The sequence below is a fragment of the Microcaecilia unicolor genome, chromosome 2 (assembly GCF_901765095.1).
Source record: "Microcaecilia unicolor chromosome 2, aMicUni1.1, whole genome shotgun sequence".
Lineage (NCBI taxonomy): Eukaryota > Metazoa > Chordata > Amphibia > Gymnophiona > Siphonopidae > Microcaecilia > Microcaecilia unicolor.
The window spans coordinates 251,385,849-251,401,410 of record NC_044032.1 but is presented as its reverse complement, the minus strand read 5'-3'; the positions used below and the strand labels follow the sequence as shown (position 1 = coordinate 251,401,410).

At 43.4% G+C, this 15,562-nt stretch overlaps 1 protein-coding gene across 1 annotated transcript in view; it reads left to right on the top strand.

The window, feature by feature from the left end:
• Positions 1 to 312: 312 nt before the first annotated feature.
• Positions 313 to 15,562, top strand: part of LOC115461982 (immunoglobulin lambda-1 light chain-like) — a 35,217-nt gene continuing 19,967 nt past the window's right edge. The window contains exons 1-3 of the mRNA XM_030192031.1: positions 313 to 331; positions 753 to 1,049; positions 6,605 to 6,718. Of these exons, the coding sequence (XP_030047891.1) occupies positions 313 to 331; positions 753 to 1,049; positions 6,605 to 6,718 (430 nt within the window). The remainder of the gene's footprint in view (positions 332 to 752; positions 1,050 to 6,604; positions 6,719 to 15,562) is intronic.

Sequence of the window (15,562 nt, the reverse complement as noted above, 5' to 3'; positions counted from 1 at the left end):
AATGGGGGGATATGAAACAGTCAATTAAATACTTAAAAGGAATTAATATGGAAACTAATCTTTTTCATAGATGAGAAAACACTAGAACTCGAGGTCATGACTTGATAGTGGATGCATGAAGGCTATTCTGCTACTTGGATAGCTGATTGCATTACTACACAGCATCTATCCAGATTCCAGATTCATACTTATGCATCTGTGGATCCTCGGCTCTTATCCCAGGGTTTCTTGATTTCTGTTTCTGATTTTGCCTTCATGCATCCAATATGCTTTCTGTGAAGAAATATTTCTTAATGTTAGTCCTAAGACTAAATGGCATTGTCTGTTTTCGGTAGATTCGTTTTCAAGTTTCCATATGCAACTCAATACCAATTCTTCCATTCCCCCATATCCTTTATCCTAAATCTGAACTTATCTTATTTCATTGGCCTCCATGTTTATCCGAAGCATGCCCAAAATCTATTAAAGTGATGGCCTACACCACCTCCCCTGTTAGGTTATTTTAGGTCTTACCATCTTCTGCTTTGCTTATCATACAAGACCTCTAGTAAGGGAAGTTCTCAAGCTACTTTCTTTGTCTTATAACCAGGATTTCTAATAATCCCCACTGCTGCCCAGGACTGTATTTATCAGTAGGCAGAGTAGATAAGTGCCTATAGGCCGCCATCACAGTGGGCAACCACCTCGCCTGTGTACGTCACATGTTATATGATTAAATATGTCACTCCATCACTGGGGCTGTTGGTCTTAAGAACATAAGAACAGTCCTCAGCCATCCCTGCATGTCCCGAGACAGCAGCTTTTGTTTTCTCACTTTTCTCACTTTTTGATTTTGAGATGCCCCTGGAGAGGGCCTCCAGACTGTGGCTTCTCAGCAGCAACAGTTACTGACAGGAGAACAGCTGCAGGCAACTGTACTAGCTCTCCAGGGCCTGAAGGGAGAGTCTGCTGCTGCCCTGGGCCAAAAGCTGGCTCTTTCCGCACACATATCCAGAGCAGACTGAGTGGAGAGGGCAGCTGGGTCCTACAACCTGAGAAAGCACAGGATTGTGAGTACACAGAATGTACCGTATATTATTAACAAAAACCATGTTGAAGTCTCCCTGTGATAATGGCATTCTTCCTGTGAGAGTAATAGACAGAACGTTCTGGCAATGATAGAGTCTCACTGTATTCTATATTCTTTACTGATTATTATGTTCATGGTATTCACAACAGTGAAGAGAATGAGGACCTTTAAACAACTTTAGACTGAGAATCACATACTTTAGGTGATATTTAAGATCAGAAAAAAAAAATACCCTGCATGAACAGCCGCTTTGTTATTGGACCTGTTAGCTTTTTCTGTCTCTGTGATATATATTTTTTTTTGGCCATGCATTTTATTATTTGCACTGTTACATTTTAGGAATTTTGCGTGTTTTAACCTGCCTGTATTATGAGTTTCACTATTTTGTTTTTGTTAACTGTAGTGCTTTGATATGCTAAGGGAAAGATTCAACAATAAACTAAACCAATTTTACACCACAGTACTAGATTTTCTCACCTTCAGCTGGTGATAAAAGCCTCCTTATAACACTCATCAATTTGAGTGATGGCTTTGTGTCCCTGCCATCATAGGAGCCAACTTTTCAAAATTATAAGGGGGTGCTAAGTCCAATGGAGCTAACCCCTTCCTGGACACATACAAGGAATTTTCTCAATTTCGGGGGTGCTCAAGCACCCACAGAGCTGGCTCCTATGCCTATCATGAGACTCCTGGTTCACATCTCTCTCTTTTTCCAAGCAATTATTCAGATAGTCTCCCTCACACAAGGACTACCACCGCTTGCAAATACTGTACTATAGAGGACTTGCTAATCCACTCCTACCCTAGCTGAGATCATTTTCATGTACCTTTCTGGCTCCATGTGCAATTTGCTTTAAGTTATACCCCTTATTCACTATCTAGCTCCTGTTACTCTATCTTACATTTCTCTGTGTCTCAGCTTCGCTCACACTCTATGCTGTCTATTAAGATGTTTTAATGTGTGTTATGTCAACATTCTAAGTAGCATGCTATGTCATAATATGTACTGATATTTGAATATTTTTCCTGTTGATATTGTCTATTGTCTATGTCCAGCTTGATCTTGTTGTACACTGCCTTTGTTGAATTTCTCCTCAGATCTAAGGGTTGTATGTACCAACATGCATTAACCGATTAATGTGCATTAATGCATGTTAATTCGAGTTAATCACACAGCAAACAAACCCCATAGAGTAGGGATGGGCAATCTTGGTCCTCGAGGGCCGCAACCCAGTTGACTATTCAGGATTTCTCCAATGAATATGCATGCATTTACACCAAATAACTTATCCTTGATTCCTTTTACTTTTTTTACATATCTTTATTCATTTATTACCTTCAAAATCTTAAATTCACACAATCTGTAAAAACTCCCTTATGCTCACTGCTTCACACACATTGCATTCATACAACACACTACTTTCTTTCTCTACTTTACTCAATACACAGTAGTACAAACTGATTGCCTTTGAATGAAATCGAACCTTTACATATACAATGCTGTCTTTTACCGTGGTCCTAATGACCCCCTCTATTCATAAAATAGTTCTTAATGTGACCTTAAAGGCACATGAAACTCTCCTGTATGTTTATAATAGTCTCTTATCTATAGTTGTTTTTAATCTCCCTGGGGTTTTCAATTGCCTCCTTCTCTGAAGTTCTCTTTCTGGGTCATAAGATTTCCAGCCGAGGGCTGCTGTTTCTGCCGTTTCACTTTGCTCACTTTTGCACTGCTGTTTGTGCTTTTGCTAAGCAGTTCCTCGTTTCTCAATGTCACTGCTCATTTTCTACATCACACTGTGTTCTTTGTTAATCAAGCCCTTGAATCAAGCCCAGCACAATTGTGTTTCGCTCTAGGCATCCTCAGGGGCGAAGGCTGAGATCAAACAAACAGTGAGGATTCTTCCTTTGCTTCATATCAATTTACCCTCATAGATTTGTGAATCTGTCTAAACAGCTAGAACAGGCAGTGACACAAATGCAAATAGATGACTCACTAATAATATCTAGAGCAGATAAGGGAGGTGCAGTAGTAGAGCAAGACAGGGAGAAATACTTAAATGAGGCAGCAAGACAATTGGATGATAAGGGGTTCTATGACAGATTGGGAGAAGATCTGACCGGCATACTTCAACGAGAGAGATACGCTCTTTGTTGATAGTGGCAAGTGAGAGGGGTATAATAACTAACAAAGAATGTAAATACTTGTTTAAACAGTTTCCAACAATCCCCAGAATCTCTTTTTTTCCAAAAATTCATAAAAGCTTAGAGAGTCCACCGGGTCGCCCAATAGTCAATGGAAGGGGGTCCCTGTTGGAGCCCCTGTCCCAATATGTAGATTTTCATTTGTGGAGAGGTCCCCAAAATCAAATCATATGTAAGGGATTCGTCACACTTGATGCAGAAGTTAGATTAACTTCATCCCATTGACAGCTTCATTCTAGTGACTCTTGATGTAAATTCATTATATACAAATATACCACAAGGGGCGGCCCTGAATTTTATAGCAGACACACTGGAAGGGTTAGATTTATCATCAGCAAAGATAGAATTAATTAACAACTTAGCCCGGTTAGTAATCACGAAAAATTATTTTTGAAGATAAGTTTTTCTTACAAACGAAGGGAGTAGCAATGGGGGCTACTGTTGCCCCCACTGTAGCGTGCCTGTATATGGCACAATTTAAAGAAAGATTCGTATATAAAAGCAGGTATGCAGGTCAAGTATTCCAATGGTACAGGTTTATAGATGACTAGTAAGAAAGGCCCATTTCTGAGGCCAATGAAACGGGCGCTAGCAAGGCGCTTTCCTTACCATCCCCCTCCCCTTGTTGCTGGACTTACCCTCCATGTTGATCGCGGCGGATCAGGTGTTCAGATGGCACTACGTGTGGGGGGGGTGGAGGATCTGCGTAGGTCGCTGTTTTTCTGTGTTCGTCAGGGGGGTGGAGCGTCGGAGGGCGGTGGAACTGGGGATTCGTTGAGTGTCATAGCCCCGCCCCGAACATCATCACGTTGTGACACGAGGGCGGGGCAAGCACTCATGGTGGAAAACTGATTTGGACCATACTACTACTACTACTACTTAACATTTCTAAAGCACTACTAGGATTACGCAGCGTTGTACAGTTTAACAACAAAAAGGACAGTCCCTGCTCAAAGGAGCTTACAATGACAACTTAACTTGAAATGCAGGGTAAGTTTGCCTCATAGAACATTGGTGGTGCGTTTTATAGAGAGAAGATATTTTTCTCATGGGGGCAGGCAACCTAGAAGAACTGAGGGAGTTCTTAGAATATCTGAATAAATGTGATAGTAATATCACTTTTTTCAACATGCGTGGGAGGAGAACATTGTGAATTTATGGATATGAACATCAGATATACAGAAGGGTCTTTCACAATGAATGTCTTCCGGAAGCCCACTGACAGAAATACCCTGTTACACTACACAAGTCACCACCCGACTCCACTAAAAAAACGGCATCCCGATAGGTCAGTTTCTTCGGATTCGCTGAATTTGCACCAATAAGGAAGACTTTTTAGACCAGGCAGAACTGATGTGACAGCGGTTTAGACAGCGGGGTTACCCTAAAAAAACTGTACATAAAGCATTTAAAAGAGCATATGATGTACACCGGGAGTGGATGTTTGAAAAGGGGCGAGAAGCCAGAGAACATAGAATATCATGTATCCTTCCATATGTAGCTAACATCGAGGGAGTAAAGAAAATTGTTCAAAAGCATTGGACAATGCTGGGGGGTCCATAAGATTTTTCAGAATACTCCACGATTTACATACAAGAGGGGATGGAATTTGGGAGAGAAACTAAGAAAAGGAAGAAATATTCTAAAAATAAAAGGAGGTCATCGTAAATGCATAGGATGCAGATATTGCCCTTTAGTTATAGAAGGGGATTGGATTGAGGTTCCTAATCAGGAAAAAGAGAAGAGGTTTTACTTAAAGTCTAATACAAATTGTGAATCTGACTTTGTAATATATGCGATTCAGTGCCCATGTGGGTTCATGTACATTGGACAGACTATAAAGAAAATTAAATATAGAATTGCTCAACATTTAAGCAACATTAGATTGGGTAAAATAGAAACCCCATTAGTGGATCACTGGATAAGGCAGGGACATAAAGTGGATGATTTAAAATTTATAGTTCTGGTGCAAATGGACACCACTAGGGGGGGCAATATACTGCAAAAGATGCTACAGGTAGAACACCTTACCATTCCTGATACCTACACTGACTACATAGTTTTTACCTTTAGATTGTAAGCTCTCTTGAGCAGGGACTGTCCTTCCCCATGTTTAAACTTGTACAGCGCTGCGTAACCCTGGCAGCGCTATAGAAATGCTAAGTAGTAGTAGTAGTAGTAGTAGTAGTAACAACCTCTGATATTTCAGTGGAAGACTGTTCCCCCCCCCCCCCCCCCCCCGACAGGGTTAAATAAAGCAATAGAGTAGCGGGTCTATAAAGGTGAAGGAATTGAAACCAGTGAGATGCATGTGTGGCGTTTGAAGGGAACTCAACGCCATTTTGGGCAGGCTGGTGTGTGGCCCGACCTGACAAAGCTGAAGAAGTAAAGTTTAGCTTTCATTATGATAAAGTATGTTGTAGAAGTTAAAAACAGCTCATTATCTGATTTAAATTTATATGAAGCAAAGGAGGAATCCTCACTGTTTGTTTGTTTGAACTCAGACTACGCCCCTGAGACACCTAGAGCGAAACACAATTGTGTTGGGCTTGATTACTTACAAGGGCTTGATTAACAAAGAACACGGTGTGATATGGAAAATGAGCAGTGACATTGAGAAACGAGGAACTGCTTAGCAAAAGCACAAACAGCAGTGAAAAGTGAGCAAAGTGAAACGGCAGAAACAGCAGCCCTCGGCTGGAAATCTTATGAACCAGAAAGAGAACTTCAGAGAAGGAGGCAATTGAAAACCCCAGGGAGATTAAAAACAACTACAGATAAGAGACTATTATAAACATACAGGAGAGTTTCATGTGCCTTTAAGGTCACAATAAGAACTATTTTATGAATAGAGGGGGTCATTAGGACCACGGTAAAAGACAGCATTGTATATGTAAAGGTTCGATTTCATTCAAAGGCAATCAGTTTGTACTACTCGCACTGTGTATTGAGTAAAGTAGAGAAAGAAAGTAGTGTGTTGTATGAATGCAATGTGTGTGAAGCAGTGAGGATAAAGCGAAGATACATACCTGTAGCAGGTGTTCTCCGAGGACAGCAGGCTGATTGTTCTCACTGATGGGTTGACGTCTTGGTACCTGAGATCGACCGGTTGCACCGAGTACACTTCTTGAAGCCGCTGGGAGTCCTCGATGTCATGGATGGAAAAATAGCGGCGGCGAGATCAAAGTTCGCGATTGTGCCAAAAAGGAGAGCACAAAAAAGAGAAAACCGCGTACGCGTGGCCTAAGAGGGCCGCGGCAGAAGCTAAAGGAAATTTAACAAGGGCAAAAAACTATGATGTAAAGGACTTCTTTTTTTCTTTTTTTAAAGGCAAGGTAAGGAGAAATAAAAAAGAGAAAATCTCCGAAAAAACGGCCGAAGGCTCTTTCCAAGGGCTCAGAAAAGACAGGAAAAATGCTGCCTCTCTTCACCGTGGAAAAAAAGGTAACTGAGTGGGGACTCTCGCGCGACGGGCGGGAAGATGGCTGTGCATGTGCAGTGCGCGCGTCCTGTGCGCCAGAAGGCTCTGGCAAAACTTTGTCTATTTTTGCTGTGAAAAATTGCCATTCCTGGGCCGCCGTGGACGTCGACCCATCAGTGAGAACAAGCAGCCTGCTTGTCCTCGGAGAAGGGAGTTTTTACAGATTGTGTGAACTTAAAATTTTGAAGGAAATAAAGATATGTTAAAAAAGTAAAAGGAATCAAGGATAAGTTACTTGGTGTAAATGCATGTATATTGTAACTATTTGAAGATATTTCTCACGAGGCTTGGATACAATGAATATGCATGAGATCTATTTGCATATAATGGAGGCAATGCACATAAATAGATCTTATGCATATTCATTGGGGAAATCCTGAAAACCCAGCTGGGTTGTGGCCCTCGAGGCAGGGCCAGCATTAAGGGGGGACAAACAGGGCAGCTGTTCTGGGCCCCACAGATCCAGGAGGCCCCAGGGTCCAGGCATCTTTCCCCCTTCTCCCCACCACAATCTGTCTCCTCCTCTCTTTAAAAATTTATTTCCCTTATCAGATGGACCCTCACAAGCTGCCTGTGCAAGCTTTCCCTCTCTGCAGTGATTGCAATGTCCTGCTTCCGCCTGGGCGGATCATGGCAAAGAGTGGGAAAGCTTCGGGGCAGCTAGAGGCAGCTTGTGAGGATGGCTGCTGCACCAGGGCCCCTCTGAGAAGGGAAATAAATTTTTAAAGAAGACCACAAGGTGAGGTGAGTGGAAGGGAGGGAGACAGATCATGGTGAGGAGAAGGGAAGAGATGCCCAGACCATGTAGTACCAATGCAGATGGGGAGATCAGGGGGAGAGGGGAGGGGAGGATATTATCAGGGGCCCCCGCCTTACTTTCTGCCCTGTCTAAAAATGGCCCTGCCTCGAGGACCGAGGTTGCCCATCCCTGCCATACAGAATACTGGGGCTTCTATTATTTATGTGCTTATTTCTATTAAAGTGCATGTTATTAAAATGTATTGATAACATCAGTTTTTTCATTTACTTACTGCAGTATAACAATAGAAAGGAGAGATGTGTTGGAAATTAAAAGAGATGTCCAGTCTTACTTATTAGGAGTTTGTCACTCATTTGAAGACTCTGAATCTGTTCCATCACTCATTAGATCCTCAGTGTCAGTGCACTGATATTGATCACAGCTTTCATGAGAGGCAAGCCTAAAAGAAGAAAAGCCAAATGGAAGAAAATTCTAAGCATCCTTTCTGTATACTTTGGCCCCTCAGAAGTTCCTGTATGTTTATTGCCCCTGCTTCTCCCCTCAGTGGTTCCTGTATCTCTGTTTATTGTCCCTGCTTTTCCCCTCCTGCCCTTGCGCTCTCTCTCTCTCTCTCTCATTAGCAGTTCCTATATCTCTGTTTATTGTCCCTGCTTTTCCCCTCCTGCTCCTCTCTCCCCTTAGCAGTTCCTGGATCTCTGGTTATTGCCTCTGGTTTTAACCTCCTGCCCTCTGTCTGGCCCTCAGTTTATTGTGTCCTATTAAATCAGAATAAGTAACACAAAAACAACCTTGCAAAATCCAGTTAAGAAAATACTGAAACTGAAAAACAAGCAACTCCTAAAATTAAACTTATTTCTATTTTTTTGTGCCTCAGTGACTTCAGCTTACAGCTTTTAGAAACAGATGCGCCTCTGTGTTCATCCCTCACCTAAGTCATCAATAAAAGTTGTTTTTAATCTTGCAGACAAATAGATTTTAAAAGATTTTTTTCTCAGTCACCATGAGGGGCATAATCGACCAGAAACGCCTATCTCCATGGGCGTTAATCTCCGAGAACGGGTCCGTGAAGGGGCGGAGTGAACCGTATTTTTTAAAAAAAATAGACGCCCATGCTTTATTCGCCAAGGTGTGAGCTGGGCGTTTTTGCTTTTCACCGATAATGGAAAATGAAATCGCCCAGCTCAAAAACGAATAAATGCAAGGCATTTGTTCGTGGGAGGGGCCAGGATTCATAGTGCACTGGTCCCCCTCACATGCCAGGACACCAACCGGGCACCCTAGGGGGCACTTTTACAAAAACAAAAAAAAGGTAAAAGAGCTCCCAGGTGCATAGCACCCTTCCCTTGGGTGTTGAGCCCCCCAAATCCCCCTCAAAACCCACTGCCCACAAGTCTACACCAGTACTATAGCCCTAAGCGGTGAAGGGGGGCACCTACATGTGGGTACAGGGGGTTTGGGGGGGTTGGACGACTAGTAGCATTAAGCAGCACAATTGTAACAGGTAGGGGGGGATGGGCCTGGGTCCACCTGCCTGACGTCCACTGCACCCCCTAACAACTGTTCCAGGGACCTGCATACTGCTGCTTGGGAGGAGGGTATGACATTTGAGGGTGAAAGTAAAAAGTTGTGAAACATCATTTGTTGTGGTGGGAGGGGGTTAGTGACCACTGGGGGAGTCAGGGGAGGTCATCCCCGACTCCCTCTGGGGGTCATCTGGTCATTTAGGGCACTTTTTGGGGCCTTATTCGTCAAAAAACAGGGTCCAGGAAAAGTGCCCTAAATTCTAGCTACAAACGCATCCATTATCGGCGAAGGGCGCCCATCTCTGTTCGGGTGATAACCACGCCCCAGTTCCGCCTTCACCATGCCTCCGACACTCCCCCGTCAACTTTGTCCGCATCCGCGACGGAGTGCAGTTGAAAGCGTCCAAAGTTCGGCTTTCGATTATGCCGCTTTATTTGTTTTTGTGAGAAGAACGCCCATCTCCCGATTTAGGTCGGAACTTGGGCGTTATTCTCGTTCGATTATAAGCAGGCATGTGTCTTTCAGAAAGTAACATGTTTTTTTTTTTTGAACTGATCTCTTTCAAAATTATTTGAAGGAACTGAGAAACCACGGGGTTGACATTCTTTAACCGATTTGTGTCGAAAGATGGGCGTCCTTCTCTTTTGAAAATAAGCCTGTAGGGGGCCAATGATCAGAAACAAATGTGGGCACTAGCACCGTGCTTGTCTGCGCCCCAGGATCAGAGCTGGTGAGTTCATGAAACAATGTGCTCACCAGCTCTGATCGCTAATTGCTTTCAAATGCATTTAAATGAGGGTCTCCTGCATTCCTCCCTTAAGATCAGTGGGCAGCGTGCCAAACAAGGGCGCTGCTTCCGCTGCAAACCCTACGCTGCAAAGAAGGAATGGGGGAGACCAACAGAAGAGGTTTGACAGCTCAGGAATTTTCTCCCGGACCTGTCAAACCTAAGCCCCCCCCCCCCCCTCCAACACAAGGACTGGAGGTCTGGTGGACCTTTAGGCCCCCCCTACCCTCCAAACACTAAAAAGATTCTGGTGGTCCAGTGGTACCGTTAGCCCTCCACACCTTCAGCAGCACCCTTCCCCCCCCCCCCCCCCCCCCCCCACAGCCTACCTCGTAGTTGGAGGAGGGAATGACTACCACTCTCTCTCTCCTCTGTAGGCACCCCTCAAAATGGCAACCTGGGATGCACTGGGTGGAGCTTAACTTCCATATAGATAGTATTAGGCCCTACAGTCATATTTTCAGCTCAATACTATCCATATAGGTTCTGAAAATAGACAGTGAAGTTATATGTTAACTGGCTTCTCCTGAATATATAACTCAGGGGCCTCTTTATTAAACTGAGTTATGCAGCTAACACAGCATTACCAATGCAGTAGACAGTACTTCAAGCCCACTGTACAGTCTACTGCACTAAAACAGGGGCCTTCAGTTTGCTAGCTTCCTAATGTAGGAGTGGGTCAAGTCTGGCCATAATAGGGGTGGGAGGAGGTACGTCCATCATGGGTCTTTACCATGTGCTAGCTGTCCTGACTGCTGATAGTGCAGCTGAACCTACAGCTACCTCAAGAGGCAGCTAGCGGCAGCTGACAGGTCAATAAGTGCCACAGCGGCTCAGCCCCCAGCACCTCTGATTCCAATAGCACTGCCCCTTCCCTATCCCCAACCAGCCATGTTAAAACCCTCCTGGGGGGAATGAAGAGAAGATAAACAGGTTACTGCAGGAGAAAGGGTTAGGTGGGGGTTGGGAAGATAGACTTAGGGTTAGCCAGGCACATAAGTGTAATGAAATAACCAGGTTTTGGGCAATCTTTTGAATTTATGGTATGACTGTTCGAGCTTCATATCTAGAGGGAGAGAATTCCATAACTGGGGGCCAATAGAACAAAAAGCAGAATGTGTTCTGCTGTCTAGGCATAGTTGGCTGTGAAACAGAAGAGGCATCTGGGAGGATCGCAAGGATGGGAAGGGACCTAAAGTGGGGACTACCTCTAGGGATCATTGGTGCCATTTCAGATTTTGGTGCCAATCCAGGTGACAGCAGAGGGTAACCACTGCTGCCTGGGTTCCCTTGAACTACCAATGTGGCCCCAGGTAAGTCCCAAGGAAGGGAGGTGCCTGGAAGGGCAGGGCTTGACCTGAGGGGGGGGGGGGGGGGGGGATCATGGAGGTTGTGACATGTTAGGGGATATTGGGGATTGTGACATGTCAGGAGAGGGTTGGGAGGGGTTGTGACATGCAGGGCTTTTTTGAGGGAGTACTTGGGGGTACTGAGTACCGGCACCTTTACCATTGTGTGCTGAAATTGGCCCATGGTTCCCAAGTTTTAATGAAAGAGCTCAGGCTCTACACACCAATTCTGCCTTGTCATAGATTCTGTGACTGGTTGCAGGGGGCCTGGCCATTGTGGGGTGAGTCCCTCAGTGATCACCTCATCCCTGAAGGGTGGCCTGACATTTGAATACCGGCACCTTTTTTGCTAGAAGAAACACACTGGTGACGTGTCATGGAGGATCAGGAGGATGTGACATATCAGAGTGAGGATCAGGAGGGGTTGTGACATGTGAAAGGGATTGGGGGGGTTGTGATATCAGGGAGGGAACCAGCATGCGCACCACTGCCCATGCCTGTTCTCCTTTCTTTCTTTGTTTATTTCTAGTGAGCTTGAACCACATTACATAGAGTGCCTAATGCATTATCAGTCACTGCATATAACTAGGTGCTGTGTGGTGACTTGGTGCCCTATGAGGTAAATTCAGGGCAGATGCTGGCCATTCACCCCTAAGTTTACTGCACAGGCTTTGTATTTACCACATGGTAATTTTAGCGTTAATCGTGCGGTAAATGCAACATTTACACACTTTAGTAGAAGAGTCCCCTAGTTTGAATATCAGGACAATATGAAAGTACTTTGTAACTTATACATGTAAGTGATGGATTTCCTAAAATAACTATTTATACATATGTGTTTATATTCACTTATAAATCCACTTTTTATCTGTACTACTCCAGGGGAATTCTATAATAAAATTAAAATTCTGTTTAAAAAATATAAAATTCAGTACACTAGATTTGAAAATTCTGAAAAATTCTACAACTTCCTGTTGTCAAAATAGCACAATATAATCATTGTCTAAGTCACAATGAATTAAAGTATGACACAGAACAATAATTTTATTTCTCTGGAGTAGTGTAATAAATGCAATCAACCCCCTCCTCCCCCAAAAACACTCCCACACAGAAACCCAGCAAAGACAAAAAAAGGTGGAAATGACCACAGAGAGACGAACCAAGTCCTTTATTCAAATTGGTGGATGACAAGCATGGAGGAGGAACACTTCTATGCACCACAAGCAGAAGCTCTGGCTTTCATGGATTTTTCATTCTCAGTCTGTAGAGATCAAGGAAAACTTTGAGTTGCTGGTAGTGCCAAATTCTTGCATGTCAGTACTTGTGGTAACCATGGTGTCTCTGGTTAGATTGTAAGCTCTATGAGCAGGGACTGTCTTTCTTCTATGTTTGTGCAGCGCTGGGTACGCTTTGTAGCACTATAGAAATGCTAAATAGTAGTAGTAGTAGTAGTGGTTGTAGTGCTGCAGGCATGGATTAAAATGCAGACAACTCATCTCATTCATTACCCTTACTCTTTTCCCCTACTACTTCAACACATGCATGTTTTCTCTCTGGTCAGTTTGTCTTCAGTCTCTTCCCAGTTAGCTATTCACCCCCAACAAGTCAGTCCAATCCCTTTAGCCAGACAAATAACCAGCCAACCAGCACTCCCATAAACAGTAAGCAGTACCCAAACCTGTCAGCCTGCACCTTGTTTCCCCTTCCTCAGACAACCAGATTGCCATCCTTCAAATAGCCAACCATCTCCCTCAAGCAATAATTCAGCTTGCATCTCTGATTCCCTCTCCAATTCCCCTCTGCCTCTTCCTGCCCCCTTTATTTTCCAGCTTTTAACCATGTTTTTATTTGTTTAGTTACAGACAGTTACTCACGAATCATTAACCTCTGGGGGTAAACCGTCACCCCACGATGAGAATAGCTGGATAAATATTTAAAAAATCAGGAATAACCTGATACTCTTTCACAGAATAAACACGTGCGCTCTGATACCCCATCAGTACAAAAATAAAAACATAAATCCTGATCCCTTATCTTAAAATGCATAACTTGATACCCTTCCTGACATAAATCCACAAACTTTTACCTCATCCCACACTGAAACACACAAATCATAACATTCCAAAACAAATGCACACACACATTACACACCTGTAGACCACTTTTCACATATACTATGACGTTCTTTTTAAATCACACTCTGGTGTTCCTTCCCAACTCAAACAGATTATGACATTCCTTTCAGTACAAACACACAAACCCTGGTACTTCTTGTTTCTATCATCAAATACAGAATCTCTGACATCCCTTCCCTCTGCCAACACTAAAATCCTGTTAACTCTTCCCAACAAATATCATCTTCAGTCCCACTTGGTATATTTTCCTAATAAAACATACAAATATCCCTCGACATCTTTATATCTTCAAAACAAACACACATACCCTGACACTAAAACATATACATACAATTTGATACTCTGTCCACTACAAGCTCACAAACGCAGCACTTGAAGTATTAAAAATCCAGGTTTCAATTGTGTTTTAGACCTAAATGACCTAATGTTTATTTTAGAACGGTAATCTAGGTCCTAGGACCATTTCCAAGGTTTGTTTGGACATAACTTAATACATTTGTGTTTGTTTTGAAGATATAAAGAGATGGTAAGGGATATTTGTCTGCCACGTGGGACTGAAGATGATATTTGTTGTGAAGAGTTAACAGGATTTTAGTGTTGACAGAGGGAAGGGATGTCAGAGATTCTGTATTTGGGGATAAAAACAAGAAGTACCAGAGTTTGTGTGTTTGTACTGAAAGGAATGTCATAATGTGTTTCTGTTGGGAAGGAATACCAGAGTGTGATTTAAAAAGAAGGTCATAGTATATGTGAAAAGTGGTCTACAGGTGTGTAATGTGTGTGTGTATTTGTTCTTGAATGTTATGATTGTGTGTTTCAGTGTGGGATGAGGTAAAAGCTATGTCCAATATGAGGTAAAAGTTATGTCCAATAAAAAAGGTTTCATCTTATTTTCTTTTCCATGTTTTATTTTCTTTTATTTCTATTGATTACCTTTAAAAATGGACTACCACGGCTACCACACCTCTCTACTCAAGGTTTGTTTGAAATCTCCTCCAGCTCTAAGAGGTCACACCTAATGTCCCTAGCATTGTGGCAAAGCATTTAAAATATCTGGGTTACCTGCTGTGAACAATCATCATTGAAAATCATCTTCTGTCAGTGAAGCCACACCAAAACAGCTATAACTTAGCTTATTCTCTGCTCTCAAAATGTTTTGAAAGTGTTTGTTTTGTACGGCCCTTACAGGTTATTCAGTTCTGCCTGATCACCTTTGCTCTGCCCACTAAGTGTCACACAACACCCAATGTAAGCTGTGCTGGTGTTTGACCAACTTTATAAAACAAACTTATCTGTGTCGTTTCATGATGCACTGGTGCGCCCAAGGAGCAGGTAGTGCTCTTTGGGTGAGATTCCGAGGGGCGAGCTCAAAGACACAAACCAAGTACTTGAGATCTCCTACTCTTACAATGATGAAAGTTCTTCCTCAGTTCATGCGGCTGTCTTTGATAGTGCTTATCAATACATCTGCCTCCATATTGTAAACTTTAAAATGCAGTAAGTTATTGATTTTTTTATGTTTTCTTAGATTATATCTTAGGGAAAGCAACACTGGACCTTTGCAGGGGGAGGGGAGGAAGGAGAGTAGGAGAGTGACACTGGGCATCGGGAGGGAGGAGAGAAGAAGAATGACACTGAACCTCGCAGGGGCAGCAGTAGTGGAAAGAGAGAGGGAGATGCCCCACCTGTGGATGGGTAGGAGAAAAAAGATGCGAGATCACAAGGGTTAGGGAGAGGAAGCAAGAGCTTGGATGAGGAGCTGGGGAAAAGAAGGGGAGAGACATGCTGGAATGGGGAGGGGAGAGAAAGATTGGATGTGTGGGGGTGGTGGAGAGGGACAGATTGGGAAAGATACTGTATCCAATGAGGGGGAAGGAGGAGAGAGAGATGCAGTACCATGGGGAGGGGGCATGGGAGAGAAGAGAGAGAAGAGAGAGACATGCTGGCCCTGGGGTGGGAGTCCAAGAGAAAGGGGAAAGAAGGGGGAGAAATGGGATGGGGAGGGTTGGGAACACAGCAGGTACTGAATAAGATAATAGGGACAGGGACACAAAGGGGAGATGCTGGACAAGACAGATAGGGACACAGAGGGAATGACGGTGTACATGGAGAAAGAAAAAGGTGAAAAAGGTGAAATTGGAGATACTGGAAAGCAGAAGATGGATGGAACTGGGGAAAGGGGAAAGGAGCATAAGACGGATGGGACTGAGGGATGGGGTAGAGGGAAAGAGCACAAGATGGATGGGACTGCA